We start from the raw sequence: 25,153 nt of genomic DNA, 5'->3' as shown, positions 1-25,153 counted from the left end.
GGAGGATACGTCAATATTACGAAGCATGGGACAAAATAACTACAGACACATGGGTCCTAGCAATTATCCAACATGGTTATTGCATAGAATTCCTGCAATTCCCTCCAGACATACCACCAAAATCACAAAATTTATCAAAATACCATTCACAGCTTCTAGAGATAGAAGTTCAAGCACTACTGCAAAAAAATGCAATAGAATTAGTACCAAGCACACAAATAAACACAGGAGTTTATTCACTGTACTTCTTGATACCAAAAAAGGACGAAACACTGAGACCAATTCTAGACCTCAGAGTAGTAAACACATTCATCAAATCAGACCACTTTCACATGGTCACACTACAAGAAGTGTTACCATTGCTCAAAAAACACAACTACATGACAACCCTAGACCTCAAGGACGCATATTTCCATATACCAATACATCAATCACACAGGAAATATCTAAGGTTTGTATTCAAAGGAATACATTACCAATTCAAAGTATTGCCTTTTGGTTTAACAACCGCTCCAAGAGTATTCACAAAATGCCTAGCAGTAGTCGCTGCACACATCAGAAGGCAGCAAATACATGTGTTCCCGTATCTAGACGACTGGCTAATCAAAACCAGTTTGCTCACACAATGCTCAAACCACACAAATCAAGTCATACAAACCCTCTACAAACTAGGGTTCACCGTCAACTTTGCAAAATCAAACATTCTGCCAAGCAAAGTACAGCAATATCTAGGAGCCATAATAGACACGACAAAAGGAGTAGCAACGCCAACTCCACAAAGGATCCACAATTTCAACAGGGTCATTCAACACATGTCTCCAAACCAAACAATACAAGCAAGAACAATACTACAGCTCCTAGGCATGATGTCCTCATGCATAGCCATTGTCCCAAACGCAAGACTGCACATGAGGCCCTTACAACAGTGCCTAGCCTCACAGTGGTCTCAAGCACAGGGTCACCTTCTAGATCTGGTGTTGCTAGACCGCCAAACTTACCTCTCGCTTCTATGGTGGAACAGTATAAATTTAAACATAGGGCGGCCTTTCCAAGACCCAGTGCCACAGTACGTAATAACAACAGATGCTTCCATGACAGGGTGGGGAGCACATCTCAATCAACACAACATAAGAGGACAATGGAACATACATCAAACAAAACTGCATATAAATCATCTAGAATTATTAGCAGTTTTTCAAGCACTAAAAGCTTTCCAACCAATCATAACCCACAAATACATCCTTGTCAAAACAGACAACATGACAACGATGTATTATCTAAACAAACAAGGAGGAACACATTCAACGCAGTTAAGCTTGTTAGCTCAAAAAATATGGAAGTGGGCAATCCACCATCAAATTGGTCTAATAGCACAGTTTATTCCGAGGATCCAGAATCAGCTGGCAGACAATCTCTCTCGAGATCACCAGCAAGTCCACGAATGGGAAATCCACCCACAGATTCTGAACACCTACTTCACACTCTGGGGAACACCACAAATAGACTTATTTGCAACAAAAGAGAACGCAAAATGCCAAAACTTCGCGTCCAGATACCCACACAAGCAATCCCAAGGCAATGCCCTATGGATGAACTGGTCAGGAATATTTGCTTACGCTTTTCCTCCTCTCCCTCTCCTTCCTTACCTAGTAAACAAATTGAGTCAAAACAAACTCAAACTCATTTTAATAGCACCAACTTGGGCAAGACAACCCTGGTACACAACACTGCTAGATCTGTCTGTAGTACCACACATCAAACTGCCCAACAAACCAGATCTGTTAACGCAACACAACCAACAGATCAGACACCCGGACCCAGCATCGCTGAATCTAGCAATCTGGCTCCTGAAATCCTAGAATTCGGACACTTACAACTTAGCCAAGAGTGTATGGAAGTCATAAAGCAGGCCAGAAGGCCATCCACTAGACACTGCTACGCAAGTAAGTGGAAAAGATTTGTTTGGTACTGCCATCATAATCAGATACAACCACTAGACGCAACTCCAAAACATATAGTAAATTACTTGCTCCATTTACAAAAAGCAAAGCTAGCCTTCTCTTCTATTAAAATACACCTTGCAGCAATATCTGCATACCTGCAAACTACCTATTCAACTTCCTTGTATAGGATACCAGTTATCAAAGCATTCATAGAAGGGCTTAAAAGAATTATACCACCAAGAACACCACCTGTTCCTTCATGGAACCTAAACGTGGTTCTAACAAGACTCATGGGCCCACCTTTCGAACCCATGCACTCTTGCGGAATACAATTCCTAACCTGGAAAGTTGCCTTTCTCATCGCCATTACATCTCTAAGAAGAGTAAGTGAAATTCAAGCGTTCACAACACAAGAGCCTTTTATACAAATACATAAAAATAAGGTCGTCCTACGACCTAATCCAAAATTTTTACCAAAAGTTATTTCACCATTCCATCTAAATCAAACGGTAGAACTACCAGTTTTTTTCCCACAGCCAGATTCTGTGGCTGAAAGAGCACTACATACATTAGATGTCAAGAGAGCATTAATGTACTACATTGACAGAACAAAAAACATCAGAAAAACTAAACAGCTATTTATTGCATTCCAAAAACCTCATGCAGGTAACCCAATATCAAAACAAGGTATAGCCAGATGGATAGTTAAATGCATCCAAATCTGCTACCTTAAAGCAAAAAGACAACTGCCCATTACTCCCAGGGCACATTCAACAAGGAAAAAAGGTGCTTCAATGGCCTTTTTAGGAAACATCCCAATGCAGGAAATATGTAAGGCAGCCACTTGGTCTACGCCTCACACATTCACCAAACACTACTGTATAGATGTGCTATCCGCACAACAAGCTACAGTAGGTCAAGCTGTATTAAGAACTCTATTTCAGACAACTTCTACTCCTACAGGCTAAACCACCGCTTATGGGGAACTAACTGCTTACTAGTCTATGCATACCATGTGTATCTACAGCGACAGATGCCATCGAACTGAAAATGTCACTTACCCAGTGTACATCTGTTCGTGGCATCAGTCGCTGAGATTCACATGGACCCACCCACCTCCCCGGAAGCCTGTAGCAGTTCAGAAGTTACCTTCAATTTTGTACATTTGTATATATATTATCTAATCCTTTAATAGGTACATACTTACATTTTTCATTGCGCGGGCACTATTACTATAGTACAACTCCTACCTCACCCTCTGCGGGGAAAACAATCGAAGATTGAGTCGACGCCCATGCGCAATGAGCACAGAAGGAGGAGTCACTCGGTCCTGTGACTCGAAAACACTTCTTCGAAGAAAAACAACTTGTAACACTCCGACCCAACACCAGATGGCGAGCTCATGCATACCATGTGAATCTCAGCGACTGATGCCACGAACAGATGTACACTGGGTAAGTGACATTTTCATTTCTTGACATTACATTGTCAGCAATGTGGCGGGTTCCTTGAGTCTTGTGTTTGAATTATTTGGGACACTACTAATTAGTCCCTCTCTCCCATTTTCACCTACTCACTCATATTAGGTTGTGCATTTGTCCTAAACAGTTGTGAATAATTTTGAATTTTATAGATAGTAGTTACACAATGTTTGTAGTAAAAGTGTGCAGCTGCAAGCACCCACACCAGTTCCCTCTGCAATAATGGAAAATTGTCTTGTGCCTGTAATTATGGCGGCACAGAGATGCTGAAAAAATGTGACACCTCCGAGTTTAGAGTGGGAAGTTTAGGGGACAATCATTGCTCTTCGCTTTTAACCAAAAAAACACACATTCCCTTAACTGGCAATATAAAATCTGAAAGACTAATAACATTGCATGTTATAACAAATAATTCCTTTATTGAAAACCTTGAGTAACTAGTGTGATGTTTAAACTGAGCGGCACTCTAAAGTCTCCCGAACTGGAAAGATGGTGTGGCAGGTAAGGAATTGTTTGAGAGCAATAAAGCTGTATTTTTGTGTAATCATTCTTATTTCTTTCATGAACAGGAAACAATGGTCAGATACAACTATGGCAGTTCCTGCTTGAGCTTCTAACTGATAAGGATGCCCGGGATTGCATTTCCTGGGTTGGAGATGAGGGAGAATTCAAGCTAAATCAACCAGAACTTGTTGCACAGAAATGGGGCGCGCGGAAAAACAAACCAACAATGAATTATGAAAAACTTAGTCGTGCTTTACGGTAAGAAGTATAAATACGGATATTTTTCTGCTTAGTTTAGGGACATGTATGTGAAAGTTAAATACTGTTTGTAGGAAGTTGGCTCTGTATGTGCTATTTCAAAGTGAGGAATAGCATGCACAGAGTCCAAGGGTTCCCCTTAGAGGTAAACTAGTGGTAAAAATAGATAATACTAATGCTCTATTTTGTGGTAGTGTGGTCGAGCAGTAGGCTTATCCAAGGAGTAGTGTTAAGCATTTGTTGTACATACACATAGACAATAAATGAGGTACACACACTCAGAGACAAATCCAGCCAATAGGTTTTGTTATAGAAAAATATCTTTTCTTAGTTTATTTTAAGAACCACAGGTTCAAATTTAACATGTAATATCTTGTTTGAAAGGTATTGCAGGTAAGTACATTAGGAACTTTGAATTATTTCAATTGCATGTATACTTTTCAAGTTATTGACAAATAGCTATTTCAAAAGTGGACACTTAGTGCAATTTTCACAGTTCCTAGGGGAGGTAAGTATTTGTTAGGTTAACCAGGTAAGTAAGACACTTACAGGGTTCAGTTCTTGGTCCAAGGTAGCCCACCGTTGGGGGTTCAGAGCAACCCCAAAGTCACCACACCAGTAGCTCAGGGCCGGTCAGGTGCAGAGTTCAAAGTGGTGCCCAAAACGCATAGGCTAGAATGGAGAGAAGGGGGTGCCCCGGTTCCGGTCTGCTTGCAGGTAAGTACCCGCGTCTTCGGAGGGCAGACCAGGGGGGTTTTGTAGGGCACCCACACAGAAATTTCACCCTCAGCGGCGCGGGGGCGGCCGGGTGCAGTGTAGAAACAAGCGTCGGGTTCGCAATGTTAGTCTATGAGAGATCTCGGGATCTCTTCAGCGCTGCAGGCAGGCAAGGGGGGGGTTCCTCGGGGAAACCTCCACTTGGGCAAGGGAGAGGGACTCCTGGGGGTCACTTCTCCAGTGAAAGTTCGGTCCTTCAGGTCCTGGGGGCTGCGGGTGCAGGGTCTCTCCCAGGCGTCGGGGACTTAGGATTCAAAGAGTCGCGGTCAGGGGAAGCCTCGGGATTCCCTCTGCAGGCGGCGCTGTGGGGGCTCAGGGGGGACAGGTTTTGGTACTCACAGTATCAGAGTAGTCCTGGGGTCCCTCCTGAGGTGTTGGGTCTCCACCAGCCGAGTCGGGGTCGCCGGGTGCAGTGTTGCAAGTCTCACGCTTCTTGCGGGGAGCTTGCAGGGTTCTTTCAAGGCTGCTGGAAACAAAGTTGCAGCCTTTCTTGGAGCAGGTCCGCTGTCCTCGGGAGTTTCTTGTCTTTTCGAAGCAGGGGCAGTCCTCAGAGGATGTCGAGGTCGCTGGTCCCTTTGGAAGGCGTCGCTGGAGCAGGATCTTTGGAAGGCAGGAGACAGGCCGGTGAGTTTCTGGAGCCAAGGCAGTTGTCGTCTTCTGGTCTTCCGCTGCAGGGGTTTTCAGCTAGGCAGTCCTTCTTCTTGTAGTTGCAGGAATCTAATTTTCTAGGGTTCAGGGTAGCCCTTAAATACTAAATTTAAGGGCGTGTTTAGGTCTGGGGGGTTAGTAGCCAATGGCTACTAGCCCTGAGGGTGGGTACACCCTCTTTGTGCCTCCTCCCAAGGGGAGGGGGTCACAATCCTAACCCTATTGGGGGAATCCTCCATCTGCAAGATGGAGGATTTCTAAAAGTTAGTCACTTCAGCTCAGGACACCTTAGGGGCTGTCCTGACTGGCCAGTGACTCCTCCTTGTTGCTTTCTTTGTTCCCTCCAGCCTTGCCGCCAAAAGTGGGGGCCGTGGCCGGAGGGGGCGGGCAACTCCACTAAGCTGGAGTGCCCTGCTGGGCTGTGACAAAGGGGTGAGCCTTTGAGGCTCACCGCCAGGTGTCACAGCTCCTGCCTGGGGGAGGTGTTAGCATCTCCACCCAGTGCAGGCTTTGTTACTGGCCTCAGAGTGACAAAGGCACTCTCCCCATGGGGCCAGCAACATGTCTCTAGTGTGGCAGGCTGCTGGAACTAGTCAGCCTACACAGACAGTCGGTTAAGTTTCAGGGGGCACCTCTAAGGTGCCCTCTGGGGTGTATTTTGCAATAAAATGTACACTGGCATCAGTGTGCATTTATTGTGCTGAGAAGTTTGATACCAAACTTCCCAGTTTTCAGTGTAGCCATTATGGTGCTGTGGAGTTCGTGTTTGACAGACTTCCAGACCATATACTCTTATGGCTACCCTGCACTTACAATGTCTAAGGTTTTGTTTAGACACTGTAGGGGTACCATGCTCATGCACTGGTACCCTCACCTATGGTATAGTGCACCCTGCCTTAGGGCTGTAAGGCCTGCTAGAGGGGTGTCTTACCTATACTGCATAGGCAGTGAGAGGCTGGCATGGCACCCTGAGGGGAGTGCCATGTCGACTTACTCGTTTTGTCCTCACTAGCACACACAAGCTGGCAAGCAGTGTGTCTGTGCTGAGTGAGAGGTCTCCAGGGTGGCATAAGACATGCTGCAGCCCTTAGAGACCTTCCTTGGCATCAGGGCCCTTGGTACTAGAAGTACCAGTTACAAGGGACTTATCTGGATGCCAGGGTCTGCCAATTGTGGATACAAACGTACAGGTTAGGGAAAGAACACTGGTGCTGGGGCCTGGTTAGCAGGCCTCAGCACACTTTCAATTGTAAACATAGCATCAGCAAAGGCAAAAAGTCAGGGGACAACCATGCCAAGGAGGCATTTCCTTACACTGTTGCTTCTTTTTTTATTTTTGTGCAATTATCAAATGTTGTTCTGTATCTTGTTTGCATCCAAATAAGTACTTCATAGAAGCTACTTCAAAAGCACTAGATTTTTTTTTAAAACTCCTTCATAACAAAGTACATGTTGTTTAGCAGTAGGTGGCTAATGCTTTATTGGAAGGTATTGTAACCTCCATGCAATTGCATGCTGTTCTTTATATTGCTCCTAAATTACTTTAATAAAAACTGCTACAGATGGGAAAGGATCTCAGGTCAAAGGTGGGGAAGTGCTCCAGTTCAGCAGCACAGAATGGAACAAATATAAAATGTCGCAGTGGAGCTTGTACGGGATAGGAAAGTGTTGAGTTTGTGAGTCAAGTGGTCAGAATTGTGTATGTACAAGGTCAGGTGATGTTTAAGGAATGCACAGGCTTGAGTACTAGTGTATGGTTCTTACATTGTGAGTCTGACAAGTGTCTTGACCAAGGCATGGAGGTTAGTTGGGTAAGCATTGTACTAGTAGCAAAACTGTTTACTAGTTTAAGCAGTTTGATGAATTTTTATAGAGGCTGATAAGGAAGCATGCTTTATTAGTTCTAGCTTTTTCATAGCCATGGTTGTAGTTCTTGGTGTAGTGGAAACTGTAAACTGGATATTGTTTGCACTTTTTCACCTGATGTTTATGGGCTGTGGTGGTGGTTAACCCTTTCACTGCCAGGCCTTTTCCCTTCAGGTGCCAAGCCGTTTTTTGGCTTTTTGGGGCAGTTGAGGCTTAGGCCCTCATAACTTTTTATCCACATAAGTTATCCACACCAAATTTGTGTCCTTTTTTTCCAACGTCCTAGGGATTCTAGAGGTACCCAGAGTTAGTTGGCCCCTCTGGAGGAGACTAAGAAATTAGCCAAAATACAGCTAAAATGTAGTTTTTTTTGTTTTTAAAAAAATTGAAAAAAGTGCTGCAGAAGAAAGCTTATGTTTTTTCCCTTGAAAATGGCATTATCAAAGTGTTTGCGGTGCTTAAATCACCATCTTAATAGCTTTCAGGAACAGGCAGACATAAATCAGAAAAACTCATTTTTCAACACAATTTTGGCATTTTACTGGGACATATCCATTTTTACTATTTTTTGTGCTTTCAGCCTCCTTCCAGTTAGTGACAGAAATGGGTATGAAAGAAATGCTGGATCCTGGACAGCTAAACATTTCTGAAAAGTAGACAACATTTTGAATTCGGCAAGGGGTCATTTGTATAGATCCTTCAAGGTTTTCCTACAGAAAGTAACTGCTAAAATAAAATAAAAAAAATTAAAAAAATTGAGGTGCAAAAAGAGCCATTTCTGTCCCTGTTTTCTTCTATAACTATTTCCAGCTATGGCAGATTTATACTGTCTGGTTTGTAGTTCGACAATGGGCACAATATAAGGTGTTAAGAAGCAGTTATTTGCACATCTCTGAATTCTGGGGTCCCCATACTGGTATGTGAATTACAGGGCATTTCTCAAATAGATGTCTTTTTTACACACTGGCTTACATTTGGAAGGAAAAAATGTAGAGAAGGACAAGGGACAATAACACTTGTTCATCTATTCAGTGTTTTCCCCATGTCTCCCAATAAAGATGGTACCTCACTTGTGTGGATAGGCTTGATGCCCGCGACAGGAAACGCAACATGGACACGTTACATTTTTACATTGAAATCTGACGTGTTTTTTTGGAAAGTGCCCAGCTGTGGATTTTGACCTTTAGCTCAGCCGGCACCCAGGGAAACCTACCAAACCTGTGTATTTTTGAAAACTAGACACCTAGGTGAATCTACGATGGTGTGACTTGTGGCGCTCTCACCATGGTGTTACCCAGAAACATCAAACTGTAGCAAATAAACTGTTTTTCCTCACATTTGGGTAATAGAAAGTTCTAGAATCTGAGAGGAGCACAAATTTCCTTCCACCCATCATTCCCCCAATTCTCCCTATAGATGCGACAAAGCTGGGTGGTAAGAATTGGGTGGATTCCTGCAGATTCCGGAAGGTTCCATCATAAAAATGTGTGAAAAATGTGTTCTTTCATTCAAAGTTGGAGGTTTTCAGGGCATCGTGAGTAAGAAAATGGTGTGGGGTGCATTTGAAGCACACCACCCTGGACTCTAGATCTCGTAGATTTTTCTACATGGCAGCGTCCCAAAGCCCAAAAAGTGCAGCGCTCTGATGGCCCAAATGTAAAACCAAAACTCAAAATAATTACATGTCCTGTTACTTGCCGTTGGGATAAAATCTTTAAGTGTACAGGGGGGGGGGGTAATCCCCCCCCAGGAAGTGGATCGGGAGTAATTGCCCCATCTGCCCACTGGTGGGCAGAACAACTTTGTCCCGATTTATTTAGGGTGGTGGTATGGCCAGTTTTTTTGTGTGTTTTTTAAAAAAAATACTTTCCTGGTGTCTGGTGGGCTTTCTGCACCCCTGGCAGAAATGAACAGCAGCAATGTGCCCCCATGACGATCAGATCACTGCTGCCATTGCCGGGAGAGGACTCTGGGTTCCATCGTGCTTTGCGCCAGGAGACGTTGACCCAGGGGGAGGGGCCGCACATTACACACCTTAAAAGGCCGCCTTGCCACTTTGTTGCGGGACGTGCGCCGGCCAGGCCTGGGCCAAGGGTGGGCCCATCCGTGCCCATCAGCGCCAGGAAGAGGCAGGGCTATCTCCCTGGTCTTTATTTGCCCTACGGCCCTCTCTCTCACTCTGCCTTATAAGGTTTAGAAACCTGAGCCCAAGTTGTTTCGTTAGCCCTACCACTAATTCCTGATCCATTGGTAACCTCTCCGGGGCTGTACCAAGCCCTGTTAGCGTGGTCCTCCTCCTAGATCTTAGTCTATTGACTTCTTGAAGTCGCAGGGCTTTGGGTGAAGTCTGACAGGATGGGAAAGAAGAAAGCTTGTGATAAAACCTCAGGGCTGGGTGGGGCTAAAAAATTCCCCAGACATTCCACAGAGAATTGTACTCTGACCCAAATTGGCGACGTAATCGAGGGAGTTGAAAGCCTATTAGCTCCGAATGCCAGAGCTACTGTTGGAGAGGGGAGGAAGGCATCTGGAAAAAGCATCAAATCCTCCTTCAAAAAAAAGCTGTAAAACGACACCAAGTTCCCAAAGACAGAGGGAACTCATTCCACAGCCCATATGGAGGAGGGACTTGCCTCTGTGATCCCCTTGTCTCATTCTCAACCTCCACAGGAATGTTCACCCCTGCCAAACCTCCCCGTCCCTTTGCCTTACTGAGTTCTCCGTTGAGTGCTCTAATCGCTATGCTCCACTTGAAGATTCTGGAAGCATCCCTAATGAAATTGTCAAATTGCGTGAGGCCAACAATGATGGTGGCAACAAGGGTGAAGCCTCAATTAGGGCTCAGTTAGCCCAATTGAGGGGGTAAATTAACAATTTACAAAACTATATAGGTACTTTAGGTAAAATGCTGGAAGGTAAACTGGATTGCTTGACGACTATAGTTGCAAAGTTAGAAAAATCCTCCTCCTTAATAGATCCTGCACAGACACCTGTACTACCCACCTACTCTTTCATTAAACATGATAATAAAAGAAGTGGAAAGGGGTGTACCAACATACCTAATCCTAGGTCCCTAGGGGGAAGGTATCCTATGGGGCACCAATTACCAGGAACATCTAATTGCTGTAGTCCCAACCTAGCAGGTGGGCAAGCACATATTCTAGGAGGTAGTGCAAGGTGTATGGTCTAAGGGGAAAAAAAGAAACCATAGGGGGATCCTCCCAGATGAATGAAGTAGTAAAGCAGTACAATCTGTATTTGTCGAACGTCCCAAAACTAAGCGCGGGCAAAAGAGAACCCAGAGATTCACTCATAAATAAAACAATTATCGGAATTGGAAAACAAGGTGCTGCAGATCAGTGATAAGAGGACATTAAGCATGCTATTAGGATTGAAGGCTCAGATTTGGAACAGGACTACATAAGGCTGAAATTAGTAAACCAAGAGCTGGTGAACGGCCTCCTATCTCTTGAGCACAGATTTAGGCCTCACATGGCGTCACAGATAAGGGTCACATCGCACATCCCACTCGTACCTACAGATTGTAGAGACATGCCCTATGTTAGAAGCTCCCCCCCACAATCCACTCTCCTCCCAATTGCGCTAGCCTGAAGTCTACTGGAAACATGTCAAATGTTGATTGACAGGGCGTGCAACAGCAAGCCACGGGAGGAATGCATATTGCTAGCTGTAATAAACTGGTTAATTCTAAACCTGTTTAGCCCATAGCGAACAGAGTGGGGGGGGGGGGGGGGTCGTAATCTAACTACAAAGTGTTCCCTGATGAATGCAGGGTCATGATTTAGAGACCACACAGTACCAAACCTTATAAGGGGGTATGATTTGTAATATGTTATGGCGCTTCAATTACGCTTCTTTCATGGAATGTGGCGGGTCTGAGAACAAAGCTGAGTGATCCTGAGTGGTTTATAGACCAACATGACATAGTTATGATGCAGGAAACCAGGGCCCAACTGGCACTACAGCAAGCAGGGTTTTTGACTTTTCAAAAGCTAGCAGCTCCTTCACCATCAGGACGTGCCGCAGGAGGCTTAGTAGTTTGGCTCAAGCAGGACTTATTCCCAAAGGTCATCCCCTGTTGTAGTAGGGACATACTGGCTGTGGAACTCAAGATTACAACTCAAAGGGGGGACTAAACACATAGCTATTGTAAATATTTGTTAGACCTGCTCCTCCAAGTGTACATATTTCTATGATGGACCAGATTGCGGATATGTTAACTCAGCTGCCCGGGGACACACAGGTTATAGTGGCTGAGGATTGTTTGTAACACCCAACAGAGACTCAGAGAAGATCCTTCACTGATGACTCACCCGTATGGAGAATCCCGGGTAGATCGAGACCAGTGCAGGTAGAGACTCGAAGAGCTACGGGGGTAGCAGCCCACCTGGAGAATCTAAACACTAGTATGGGGTTAAGACAGGTCAATGGGAATACAAGATCAGATGCTTTGGCTGTGCCCACGTTCAAGAAAGGATCTTACTTAAGCCATCTTGACTACATTTTTTTGGGATCATAGGCTTTGGCCATCTCTTATTGATATGATCGTGGTCCTAAGAGCTGATAGTAACTACCATGCTCTTTGTGCAACCTTTTCAGCATCCCCTTTCAAAGACTGTGGCCTGCCTTCATGGGTAGAGGGGTAGCAATATTAAGGCAACCAACAATAGGAGGAATCTAAGCTGGGCAGCGGTGGCATACGATGTGAAGGTTCAGACCACAATTTCATAGGGTCATAGTTTGCCTGCCCCCCTGGTGTCTACTCTTCCTCCAGTGGTCAATTTTCTCTAACTGCTCTGTAGTTTGATGGACCAATTGAGACCTCTTTTCTCAGTGGTGAGACGTAGAGGGGTGGTCACTCTTAAACAACTAAGGTGGTTTTCGTAGACCTATCGCTTGGCGAAATCCCAGCTTTTGAGAGCACTGGACAAGGGTAACAAAGTGGAGATAAAGGGTGCTAGGGGCTTCTACAAAAAAAAACTAAGAGATGCCAGAAAAGAGGTGGGAAAGCACAAAATAGAAAAGTTTAACTGCTGCCCTCCGAGACTGGGACACAAAGCTATTTTGGAAACTAGTGACAGATAAGAAAAATCCCCCTAATTCTGTGAGTGAACCATTAATCCAGCCTGAGGGATGGGTGAACCATTTTAAAGGGTTTTATAGAGAAAGGTATAATGACAAGGCACTTCAAATAGCACCTACAGGTGTTGTTGGTAACCCATCATACAACAGATACGACCCGATCTGGCTGGATTTAGCCTGGAGGAAACCACCCAGGCTCTGAAGTCCCTAAACAAGGGAAAAGCACCGGGCCCTGTAGTATACCGGGCGACCTGTATCTGTCATGCCCTGAGGTCTGGATACCATATTTAAATATTTTAAGTAACGCCATCCTAGAGGGGGAAGGTATACCCCCCCCACATGGAGGGGAGCAAAAATTGTGCCAATCTATAAAAAGGGGGGGACAGAGACTCTCTAGGATATTATAGACCAATAAGTCTAATTGGCTTCAGCCAAAAGATTTTGTGTAAGCAGGTTCTGGCAAGGCTGCACTCATGGATCAATGACTATTGCATCCTAGCTGATTGACAGGCTGGATAAAAAAAAAAAAGGGGGTCAGTACAGTGGACCAACTGTATAGGTTCAAATCACTTTTTTGGAAGTATCTGACCCTAAAGCAAGACCATCGCTACGTTGTCTTCATAGATTTGAGGATGGCCTTTGACTTAGTTCCACAGGAGTTGCTTTGGCGAGTCCTAAATGACTATGGTATGGACAGTGATCTCCTGGGGTTAATAGGATATCTGCATGAGGGTACTTATGCCAGTCAGGTGGACCCAGGTAGGCGATCTTACCATCCCAATCCCTGTAGCAAGAGGGGTTAAACAGGGTTGTGTCCCAGCCCCAAATTAATTCAGTCTTTACATCAGTGGTGCAGTGGACCAGTTTGCCCGGTGCAACCACGACGCTCCTAAATTAAAGGGATTATCTGTACCTATCCTCATGTTCGCTGACGACACCTTCCTCATATCAAGAACCCCGATGGGATTGCAAAATGAACTAGTTTCTTTTGCAGCGTTTTGTGTAGCAAGGGGGTTACAGATTAACCCAGATAAGTCAAAATTCATGGCCCTAAACGCACACAAATCTTTTAGGGGGGAAAATGGGGGTGTTTCCATCAAACAGGTCAAGCAGTTTGGTTACCTGGGTATAAAATTGACATATAGGGGGTCATTCTGACCCCAGCGGGCGGCAGATGCCGCCCGCCTGGCGGGAACCGCCATTTGGCCGCACCACGGTCAAAAGACCGCTGGTGCCATTCCGACCTTCCGGCTGGGCCGGCGGGCGCTATTGTTAGCGCCCGCCGGCCCAGCGGGAAGGGGGCCTTGTAAGGAAATGCCTCCTTGGCATGGTTACCCCCTGACTTTTTGCCTTTGCTGATGCTATGTTTTGAATTGAAAGTGTGCTGAGGCCAGCAAACCAGGCCCCAGCACCAGTGTTCTTTCCCTAACCTGTACTTTTGATTCCACAATTGGCACACCCTGGCATCCAGGTAAGTCCCTTGTAACTGGTACCCCTGGTACCAAGGGCCCTGATGCCAGGGAAGGTCTCTAAGGGCAGCAGCATATCTTATGCCACCCTAGGGACCCCTCGCTCAGCACAGACACACTGCTTACCAGCTTGTGTGTGCTGGTGAGAACAAAACGAGTAAGTCGACATGGCACTCCCCTCATGGTGCCATGCCAACCTCACACTGCCTATGCAGTATAGATAAGTCACCCCTCTAGTAGGCCTTACAGCCCTAAGGCAGGGTGCACTATACCCTAGGTGAGGGCACCAGTGCATGAGCACTGTGCCCCTACAGTGTCTAAGCCAAACATTAGACATTGTAAGTGCAGGGTAGCCATAAGAGTATATGGTCTGGGAGTCTGTCAAACACGGACTCCACAGCACCATAATGGCTACACTGAAAACTGGGAAGTTTGGTATCAAACTTCTCAGCACAATAAATGCACACTGATGCCAGTGTACATTTTATTGTAAAACACACCCCAGAGGGCACCTTAGAGGTGCCCCCTGAAACCTTAACCGACTATCTGTGTAGGCTGACTGGTTCCAGCAGCCTGCCACAACCGAGACATGTTGCTGGCCCCATGGGGAGAGTGCCTTTGTCACTCTGAGACCAGTAACAAAGCCTGCACTGGGTGGAGATGCTATCACCTCCCCCAGGCAGGAGCTGTAACACCTGGCGGTGAGCCTCAAAGGCTTACCCCCTTTGTTCCAGCACCGCAGGGCACTCCAGCTAGTGGAGTTGCCCGCCCCCTCCGGCCACGGCCCCACTTTTGGCGGCAAGGCCGGAGGAGATAATGAGAATAATAAGGAGGAGTCACTGGCCAGTCAGGACAGCCCCTAAGGTGTCCTGAGCTGAAGTGACTCTGACTTTTAGAAATCCTCCATCTTGCAGATGGAGGATTCCCCAATAGGATTAGGGATGTGACCCCCACCCCTTGGGAGGAGGCACAAAGAGGGTGTACCCACCCTCAGGGCTAGTAGCCATTGGCTACTAACCCCCCCGACCTAAACACGCCCTTAAATTTAGTATTTAAGGGCTCCCCTGAACCTAAGAATTGAGATTCCTGAAACCTACAAGAAGACGACTGATGAGCTGAAAAACCCCTGCAGAGGAAGAACAGAAGACACCAACTGCTTTGGCCCCAGTCCTACCGGCCTGTCTCCTGCCTTCCAAAGAAACCTGCTCCAGCGACGCTTTCCAAAGGACCAGCGACCTCTGAATCCTCAGAGGACCCCCCTGCTTCAAGAAAAACAAGGAACTCCTGAGGACAGCGGCCCTGCTCCAAAAGACTGCAACTTTGTTTCAAAGGAGCAGATTTAAAGACCCCTGCAACTCCCCGCAAGAAGCGTGAGACTTGTAACACTGCACCCGGCGACCCCGACTCGACTGGTGGAGAATCAACACCTCAGGGAGGACCCTCTGGCGACTCCGAGACTGTGAGTAACCAAAGTTGTCCCCCCTGAGCCCCCACAGCGACGCCTGCAGAGGGAATCCCGAGGCTCCCCCTGATCGCGACTGCCTGAACCTAAAGTCCCGACGACTGGAAAAGACCCTGCACCCGCAGCCCCCAGCACCTGAAGGAACGGAACTTCTGTGCAGGAGTGACCCCCAGGAGGCCCTCTCCCTTGCCCAGGTGGTGGCTACCCCGAGGAGCCCCCCCCTTGCCTGCCTGCACCGCTGAAGAGACCCCTTGGTCTCCCATTGAAACCTACAGAGAACCCGACGCTTGTTTACACACTGCACCCGGCCGCCCCCGCGCTGCTGAGGCTGTACTTTTTTGTGCTGACTTGTGTGTCCCCCCCCCCCCCCCCCGGTGCCCTACAAAACCCCCCTGGTCTGCCCTCCGAAGACGCGGGTACTTACCTGCTGGCAGACTGGAACCGGGGCACCCCCTTCTCTCCATTGAAGTCTGTGTTTTGGGCACCTCTTTGACCTCTGCACCTGACCGGCCCTGAGCTGCTGGTGTGGTAACTTTGGGGTTGCTCTGAACCCCCCAACGGTGGGCTACCTTGGACCCAAACCTGAGACTTGTAAGTGATTTACTTACTTGCTAAAACTAACAATAACTTACCTCCCCCAGGAACTGTGAAAATTGCACTGTGTCGACTTTTAAAACAGCTATTTGTGTTTTATGTGAAAAGTATATATGCTACTGTAATTATTCAAAGTTCTTAAAGTACTTACCTGCAATACCTTTCAAATGAGATATTACATGTAGAATTTGAACCTGTGGTTCTTAAAATAAACTCAGAAAAGATATTTTTCTATAACAAAACCTATTGGCTGGATTTGTCTCTGAGTGTGTGTTCCTCAGTTATTGCCTGTGTGTATGTACAACAAATGCTTAACACTACTCCTTTGATAAGCCTACTGCTCGACCACACTACCACAAAATAGAGCATTAGTATTATCTCTTTTTGCCACTATCTTACCTCTAAGGGGATCCCTTGGACTCTGTGCATACTATTCCTTACTTTGAAATAGTGCATACAGAGCCAACTTCCTACAGGCCTGCAACACTGAAGCCGGCTCCGAATGGAGCCGGCGGTGTTGCAGGTGTGCGACGGGTGAAGTTGCACCCGTCGCGCTTTTCACTGTCTGCTAGTCAGACAGTGAAAAGCAGGCTGGGGCCCTGTTAGGGGGCCCCTGCACTGCCCATGCCAGTGGCATGGGCAGTGCAGGGGCCCCCAGGGGCCCCTAGACGCCAGTTACTGCCAGCCTCTTCCTGGCGGTGTAAACCGCCAGAAACAGGCTGGCGGTAAGGGGGTCAGAATCCCCATGGCAGCGCGGCTTGCAGCGCCGCCATGGAGGATTTGCCCAGCCGGGGGAAATCCGTCGGGAAACCCGCCGGACCCGGTTTTCTGACTGCGGCTTTACCGCCGCGGTCAGAATGGGGCAGGGAAGCACCCGCCAGCCTGTTGGCGGTGCTTCCGTCATTTTAGCCCTGGCGGTCTCAGACCGCCAGGGTTAGAATGACCCCCTATGTCTTTATTGGACTCCACAAATAGAAAAAAGCTCTGTTATCTTACAGCAGCGGTCAGTGGTTGTAGGCAGGAGGATAAGGAACTCATCGGGGAGGGTCCCTTACTCCAGCACTTATGGTATATGAGGCTGCAGCAGTGACCGCCACAGCTTACAGTGGCGAGCTTTGGGAGTCATTGTAATGTACAAAGGTTAACACTGATTGAAAACAAGTTATTACGCTCCCTGTTACATCTTCCTGCACACCACTCATTCCACCTAGATTTATCTTGGCCTTAAATCAAATACATCGAGTAATTGCTTTGAAACCCCTCTTCTACTGGGTGCGTCCTGTGGTCCTCCGAGCACTTGGGGCCTTATAGGACAGCCATGCTAGAGTTATTATCCTTCGACAAAGGGACATCTATTCCATGGCTCAATTATATTAAGGACCTGTGCTATTGGATACAAATTGAGGATCTATGGAGATGCCCGCAGAGTACAACGAGGTATGGCATCGCATGTCAAACTGCTTTATTGGGAGATGTTATTAACAGAGACCTGGCGAGCACAGTCATTGGGCGGTAGAACAGAGCGATTTCTCCAACATAAATGCCTGCTAAAGTTTGGAGATTATATGGACAAAATATACCCGGCTCAAGCTAAAATTTTGTTCATTAAATTTAGATAAGGAATCCTGCCACTGAACTATGTTACCTCTAGATGGAAAACGGTAGCTGTGCGAATAGTTCCTGTCCCTACTGTCCAATGGAATTTGAGTCTTTGGCCCATTTCCTCTTCTTCTCTCCAAAGTATTTAAAGCCTAGGAGGAAATGGATTATCCCCCTATGTCGGCTCCTCGGGGATCAGAACCTACTGGGAGTCACTTCAGATATTAGCAAGCAACACTAGTGAAAATGTGCTTGGATTATGAGATCTAAAGAGCCCTCCCAACCTGCAGATTACAACCTCAGTACTGTGGTTACCTGCTGAAATGCAGTTGCAACATCGTCCAAGTTCTATCTATTTCATAAATAATGTAGTCCTTAGATTTATAGTAAAAGTATTCTTACTAAGGAGAGTTACTTATTAGAAGGCTCCTGCCTGTGGTTGAATGTTCATTGTCGCCAAGAACAAAAAAATAATTAAATGATTTGTTAGTAACCATCCCTAAGGGGTATTTCTTCCTCCTTCCCGTGGCGACTTTTATGATTGTAGTTTATTAATTTATGATTTTGAGTTGTAAATATATTCTTAAACACAACATGCTATTTTTGTACGAATGCTGTTTTTATGGCTTCCAGCCGAAATAAAGCGTGCACACACTCGCCGATCTGCCCCCAAGGGATACAGAATTGGCCTAAAATAAATTTGCCCCCAGTGGAGCGACCCTTGCCTAAGGGGTCGCTTCCCATCTGTACATTTTTAAAAAACAATCCCTGGTGCCTAGTGGTTTCTGCCCCCCTTATTATAACTGGCCAATCAGCCCTCTGGGGGGGGGGGGGGGGGGGGGGGGGGTAAATCAGAAATGGCCTAAAATAAATTTGCCGCCCAAGGGAGCAGCCCTTGCTTAAGGGGTCGCTCCCCTTGTGTGAAATTGGTGCCAAAAAAAATCCCTGGTGTCTAGTGGTTTCTGCCCCCTTAGGGGCAGATTAGCCTAAGAAAAATAGGCCGATCTGCTCCCAAAGTGGGCAGAAATGATCTAAAATAAAATTGCCCCCCAAGGGAGCGAACCTTGCCTAAGGGGTCACTCCCCTTGCTTGAAATTGTTGTATAAATAAAAAATCCCTGGTGTCGATTGGTTTCTGCCCCTTTGGTGTCAGATTGGCCCAATAAAAAATAGGCCACTCAGGGGAGCGACCCTTGCCTATGCGGTCGCTCCACATCCATGATTATTTATTTTATTATTATTATTATTTTTTAAATCATCCCTGGTGCCTAGATTGCCCTAGGTTAATTAGGCCCATCTGCCTCCAAGGGGTGGTGGGGGGGGCAGAAAAGGCCTTATTATAAAATGTCCCCCTTGGGGAGCGATCCTTACCCAAGGGGTCGCTCCTCTTCTTTGTTTAAGGTCTAGGGTAAACAAACTCCCTGGTTTCTAGTGGGCATTTCTGCAGCCCGATCGCATAGCGATCGGGATGCAGAAATGGTCAGAAAGACATCAAAGGAAAGGAAAGGAAAAGCCTATCCTTTCCTTAGTCTCTCTGCCCGTCCTCATCCTCGATCAGAAGAGAAATGCAAACATTTTTCCAGTGTGTGATGGCGGTGACCTCTGCTGAGGTCAGTGTGTGATCGCATGCTGACATCAGACATCACGAGGTGGGGGGTCAGGGTTGGAAGGGGAAGCGATTCACCTTCCATCATTGGCCCAGGGGAGGGTAGTGGGAGGCCCTCTGGGGGAGCGCTAGAGCTTCCCCCGAGGACCGGGTGCAGGGCGTAATGGTTACGTCCTCTGCACCCGAGAAGTGCTGCCAAGGACATAACCGTTAACATCCTGGGCACTGAAGGGGTTAAAATGATGGCAAAGTAAGAAAATAAGATAACCCCTTGCGAGCTTCGGTAATGGAGTACAGGCAAGGCCAACAAGGTGATGATTTACTATAAAATTAAGAATTTCTTAAGTGCAATTTTATGTCCTAAATAGTGACCTATAGAAGCAATCATGCAGAGACAAACAATAGAAATTATTAAATCATCAGAAAGACCTGGAATTTGTGTGTAGATTAAGTCAGTAGAAGGACCAGGTGTACGTAATGGAAGAAAAAGGTTTTTATATATTTTGAACAGAAACTATAAGAAAAACATGGGGTACATAGTGAGCAAAAAATGCATACATTAATCTGGAAGAGATAACTTAAAATCTTGTTTGAAGCATAGACCAATGTATGGCCAGCCCGCTCTTATATGTGAAATCAGTCTAATACGTGAAGCAAGTGATTCACGGACATAGAACCCATAAGATTACTCCACAAAGAAGTGGATGAAACCATACATGTTTCAGTCTCTAGTGTCAGCAGTACAGGAGACCATCCTCAGGACTATTAGCTACCAGAGCATTGCTTGGACCCCTAATAAGGAAGTTGCTACATCAAAAAGTAAACTAAACAAATCATTAAAATTAAATTGTATGCCTGTATGTTATTTAGGTGCAGTTGACACAGCAACTGTGAAATACTGTATTACGCTGCATTCTTATAGTGGTGTGCCAAAAAAGTTCACAAGGAGGTGAGATAAAGGATAAAAACAGTTGTAAACAATGGGTTTATATGTACCTACTAGACTTGCACTCGTGAGCTGGGTGAGGATTTATTAAATCTACAAAGGGTTAACAATTGAGAATAAGTAATAGCCAAGAAATCTTGAGAAGCTATCTCCCTTGTTTAAAGCCCCACTTCCTACATGAAAACTTGAAAGTATGCACACGCTTTAAATAAATTTAATCTTGTGTCCTAAAGCTGCGCTAAAAATATAAAAAGAAAATAAGAAAAGATACAGTGGAGTATTGCAACGAGTGGCAGAGGATTCCCTATAGCACTCCCTTCTGCTGACTGAATCAGTTGGAAGCACAACAGCAATTCGTCTCAAACGGCAACAATGGTAAAAAACGTGTTCAGTGTCTTCTCTATTAAAGCCGCCAGAGAAGCACAGGCTTTTTCTCATGTAGAAAAACACTAGAACAGTAACTAATGGTGACCATATTGAAAAAGAGGGTGTCGTAAAAATGGTTGCCATCTTGAAGGGACTAACATATTAACAGTGTAGAAGTAACCTTGAATGATGTATTTAGAAACCGTGTGAAGAGCGTAATCTTGCAGTGGTATCTGAAAATGTCATTTGAAGAGACACAAAGTTCACTGAAGAGTTAAATCCATTAACACTTCCATATCAAACTTAATGCAACAAATGTCAATGTAGTGGTATAAAATAACTAATATTGCTTAGTTTTGTAATATCATCTATAACTGATTTTACAGTTAAAGATAAAATATTGTTCTAGTCAACAAGCACATCATATCGGATGTAGAGCCTATTGCAAATTAATGTTACCTGCGATACCAGTAAATCAGTAGATCATTGTATACAGATAGTTGAGGCATACTTAACATAAGAAATAAGCCTGATTAAACGCATTAACCACAAGTATAGTTTAAATTAAGAATATTGGGAATTCTTTCAAACACACAGAAGCGATGAATAAATAAAGTGCTTAAAGATGGTCAGTGATGAAAACCGTAAAAAGCAGACTTATTATAGCATTCACAATGAGGCCCATTCTACAGTGATATTAAGTTCTCCTGTAAGAAAAGGCCATAAACCCGGATATATCTTCTCAAGACTTCTTCACTATTACTTATTCTCATAACCTTTTATAGATGGAATAATTCCTGATCCATCTCAGCTGTTTGAGTCTAGTTGATATGCATATACCCATTGTTTACAACAGTTTATATGCTTTATCTCACCTCCTTTTACACTGTTTTAGCACATTTCCACAAGTGTGTACTGTAACATGAGAATATTTCACAGTTGCTGTGCCGTTAGCCCCTAATTACCATAAAGGCATACAATTTAATTTATTTTGAAACGTTTAGTTACATTTCATATTATAGAAACACATTACGTTTATTACATTCACCTGGTCTTTTACTGGATTAATTTCTGTATGTGCTCCTGATGATTGAATCATTTCTATTGCTTGGCTGTGTTTGATTCTCTAGGTCACTGTTTAGGACATAAAATTACACTTAAGAAATGCTAGTCACATTTCGCTGTCAGGTGAAATCTAAATTTGTGTAAATAGCAAGCACTGTGAATGTGTTCAAGGTTTAGAAGTCATAGGAGAAAATATAGTTTTCTAAGCACTGGAAGAGTGGAAATAGATGATATGCTTGGCAGGTTTAAGCATTTTCCAGAAGTGTGCAGCCAATATTTTACTTATGTTTGTCTTTTCCAGGTACTACTATGATGGAGACATGATCTGCAAAGTGCAAGGGAAAAGATTTGTATACAAATTTGTCTGCGATTTGAAGACTCTCATTGGTTACAGTGCAGCAGAGTTGAACCGATTGGTGTCACAATGTGAACAGAAGAAAATGGCAAAGCTGCAAATTCATGGCATGGGACAGCAGGTTACAGCTGTAGCCCTTGCTACAGCCTCTCTTCAAAATGAAAATGACCATTAAACCATTGAACCTTTAGCAGTGACAGAAGGCGTTTTGGTATTGCCAGAGCAGTTGTTACCTATTATCGGAATTTGAAGCTTCTTTTATTCCCAGACTGTTCAGTATGAGCATGATTTTTCTACAGCAAATTCAACCTCCCAGATTTGGATCTTTTTACCTTTGCATCGCATATATTTCAGTGTATTAATACACTTAAAAGGAATCACCAAAACTTTGTTCAACATTTAGACTGGCAGCTGGCATGTAATTCGGATTTCTGGATTGAAGATGAATTTATCACTATTTTATCCAGCTCTACACAAAACATGAAGATTTTGAATAATGGTCTCCTATAACAGTGCAACTTTTCTACTGGAAGTGCAGCCATATTTGTGTGTTGTTCTTTTCTTGTGTTCCCATTTCTGCTTTTTTCCCTTTGTGCTTTACATTGAACCACCTGCAGAGCTAATTTCCTATTGCAACTTTAACTGTTCATACGTCTTTTCTGCAACTAGAACAGCTATAACAACCATATGTGATCTGCAAACCTGTAGAAATATCCTATTCAAGACCGAGAGGTATGAGATTTTGTTAAGTGCATATATGTGAATAAATGTGTATAACTTGTCAAATTCTGAAGGTGTCCTAAACAGGTGTTGCGAGTTATCACCCATTGTATGCTAAAAAAAACAATGTACAACTTCATATCTGGAGAAAACACTTCCCCTTATTTAATTGTTTGTATGGGCCTTTGCTGTTGATGGCCCCCTGCTGCTCACACCATAAAATGTTACAGCAGTTGAAAACTAGATTTAGTTGTATGCTTGCTGATGGTGTTCATTTATCTTGTTGTGAATTATTTTCATAACTAATTTTCACTCTGATTAGAAATGAAATTAGTTAACACCTTAACCCAAAAAGAAGATGCAAGCAAAGATCAACCTTTTTACCATCAAAACATTTTGCAAAAATACATGGTGCGGGTGCATTTTTTATGTTATATGTAACTTTCCTACATAACATTGGAACAACAAGACACTAGGTATGTCTGATTCAGGATTGAAGTAAAAAAAAAAAAAAAGTTTACCAATAACAATGCTCAATACCGTGCATCTTGACCTATTAATATTTGTTAACAGGTTGTGCAAAAGACTATCACTTGTGATATATACATCACTTTACATTTGAGTGAACTAATACTGACTTTTTAGCTAAATTGATATGTCAGTAATACAGTTTAAAACAATCCTGTTCAGGTTTTAGGTTGTTTTTAATATAAGCTTCTGTGATAATGAGCAACATGTATCTGATAGTATTCATTGTAGTACTACAACAAAATCTCATTACTTCTTATGGTATGTTGGCTGTTTTTATGGAGTGGTAGGAATGCACTTATCTTGCCTGCTCCTCTGAATCTCCCCTTGATGGCCCGATGAGTGAACAAATCTTAATTCAAAGCAGGAAAGAAAAAACATGCGGACTGCAAGAAATTGGAGCGCAAGTGGCATTTGTTAAACTATATTAAAGTAATGTGCACTGGAATATTCCTGTGATGACCGATTACTTTGAACACAAATGTATAAAAAGCTTAAATGTAGCTTCCTTCTCCTTTTTTTCTTTCTTTTTTTTCTTTTTTTATAGTTTGAGAATCTTGACAGGGTTTTAAGGTTCTCAAACCGAATTCTATTTTTGTCCTATGGAACAAGCCGTGTTAAATGTCTTATATTTCTAAAATTACCAATTTGTTAACTAGACAAACTCATTTTCCCCACCTCCTATTTGTCACAGGGGGTCGAATATTTTATCATTTGTCAGAACTCACAAATCTGGTTTGATCTTTAACAAAAGACACACTGTTAAGTTTGAACAATGGGATATATTAAGTAGTTTTTGTCTTCGATATGCTGCCTTCCAAAGAAATACATTATTTCAATTGTTAAACCAAGTATAATGCAAAGATCAAGTTTGTGTACATTTCCATCTTTCTGAACAAGTCTTGCCAGAGCCAGAAAAATATATTTCCAATGCAATAAAATATGTATTCTATTAACAGTAGTATGATTCTATTTCACCTGTTACATCCTATGGCACACTTCATGATAGTGCTTAGAATTAAAGTAGTATTGAGTGTCAGTGGTATGGTAGTACCTTACCAATAATGTAATTTCATACACCTTCTTTTTACAGAACGTTGAAGTATTGTGTGGTTGCAGAGTTGTGCATGAATTTAGGTCATGCTTTAATTCACCATCTTATTTGATCAAGCTTTGGAATTTTCAGACCATTGCAATTCATAGAACTGTGAGGTCTGATCAGCACCTCAGCTTCCCACGTAGATTTATTCTGTCATGTTTAATGGGGTTTTTATAGCATTTCCACATTATTAGTAACTTAATTTTCATATAAACAAACTCTCTAGAATTTCATTTGTCAATAGCTCTTATTCACGTTGACTATAAAATGTTAGGATGCAGAGACCGAACAATTTAGTAGAGGTCTTTAAACAGCAGTGGTGTGAGTCACAGCTCTATACAAAACAGTCAACAGATTTTGCCGGACTTCAAGTGTAAGTGGGCTGATTTGACAACAGCCCATTGGGACTGACTATTTGAGTGCTAGTTGGGAAACAAGTGGTCTAGAAGCTGGCATGTTACTAACAATACTTTATTGCTACAATGCCATGACCCTCAACAAAGGGACAATGGAATAGAAAGGCAATGATGATGCTGAAAATTGAGATCTTTTAAACTAGTGAGCAATAATAGATGTATATTGAACCAAAGTGCATAACATTCACAGACACTTGAAAGTTACACTGACCAGTGCTCTATGGACATTTTCCTATTTCTACCCAGGTGGTGCTTCCACTTACTGGTATCGGAGTACACAGGTCTGGGGCTCACTTTGAACTATTTCCTCATTGTGTTTTGTTTTTTTTCCCCCCTTAAGTGTGCAAGA

At 44.0% G+C, this 25,153-nt stretch overlaps 1 protein-coding gene across 2 annotated transcripts in view; it reads left to right on the top strand.

Annotated features, from left to right (window-relative positions):
- GABPA (GA binding protein transcription factor subunit alpha) overlaps window positions 1-24,245 on the top strand; it is a 261,838-nt gene extending 237,593 nt beyond the window's left edge. For both annotated transcript variants that reach the window (XM_069204087.1, XM_069204086.1), the window contains 2 exons: window positions 3,994-4,186; window positions 21,988-24,245. In XM_069204087.1, the coding sequence (XP_069060188.1) occupies window positions 3,994-4,186; window positions 21,988-22,216 (422 nt within the window). In that variant the 3' untranslated portion in view covers window positions 22,217-24,245. The remainder of the gene's footprint in view (window positions 1-3,993; window positions 4,187-21,987) is intronic.
- Window positions 24,246-25,153: the final 908 nt, after the last annotated feature.

This window comes from Pleurodeles waltl, chromosome 8 (genome assembly GCF_031143425.1).
Source record: "Pleurodeles waltl isolate 20211129_DDA chromosome 8, aPleWal1.hap1.20221129, whole genome shotgun sequence".
Lineage (NCBI taxonomy): Eukaryota > Metazoa > Chordata > Amphibia > Caudata > Salamandridae > Pleurodeles > Pleurodeles waltl.
The sequence above is the reverse complement of the archived record's forward strand: the minus strand, read 5'-3'. Positions and strand labels throughout refer to the sequence as shown.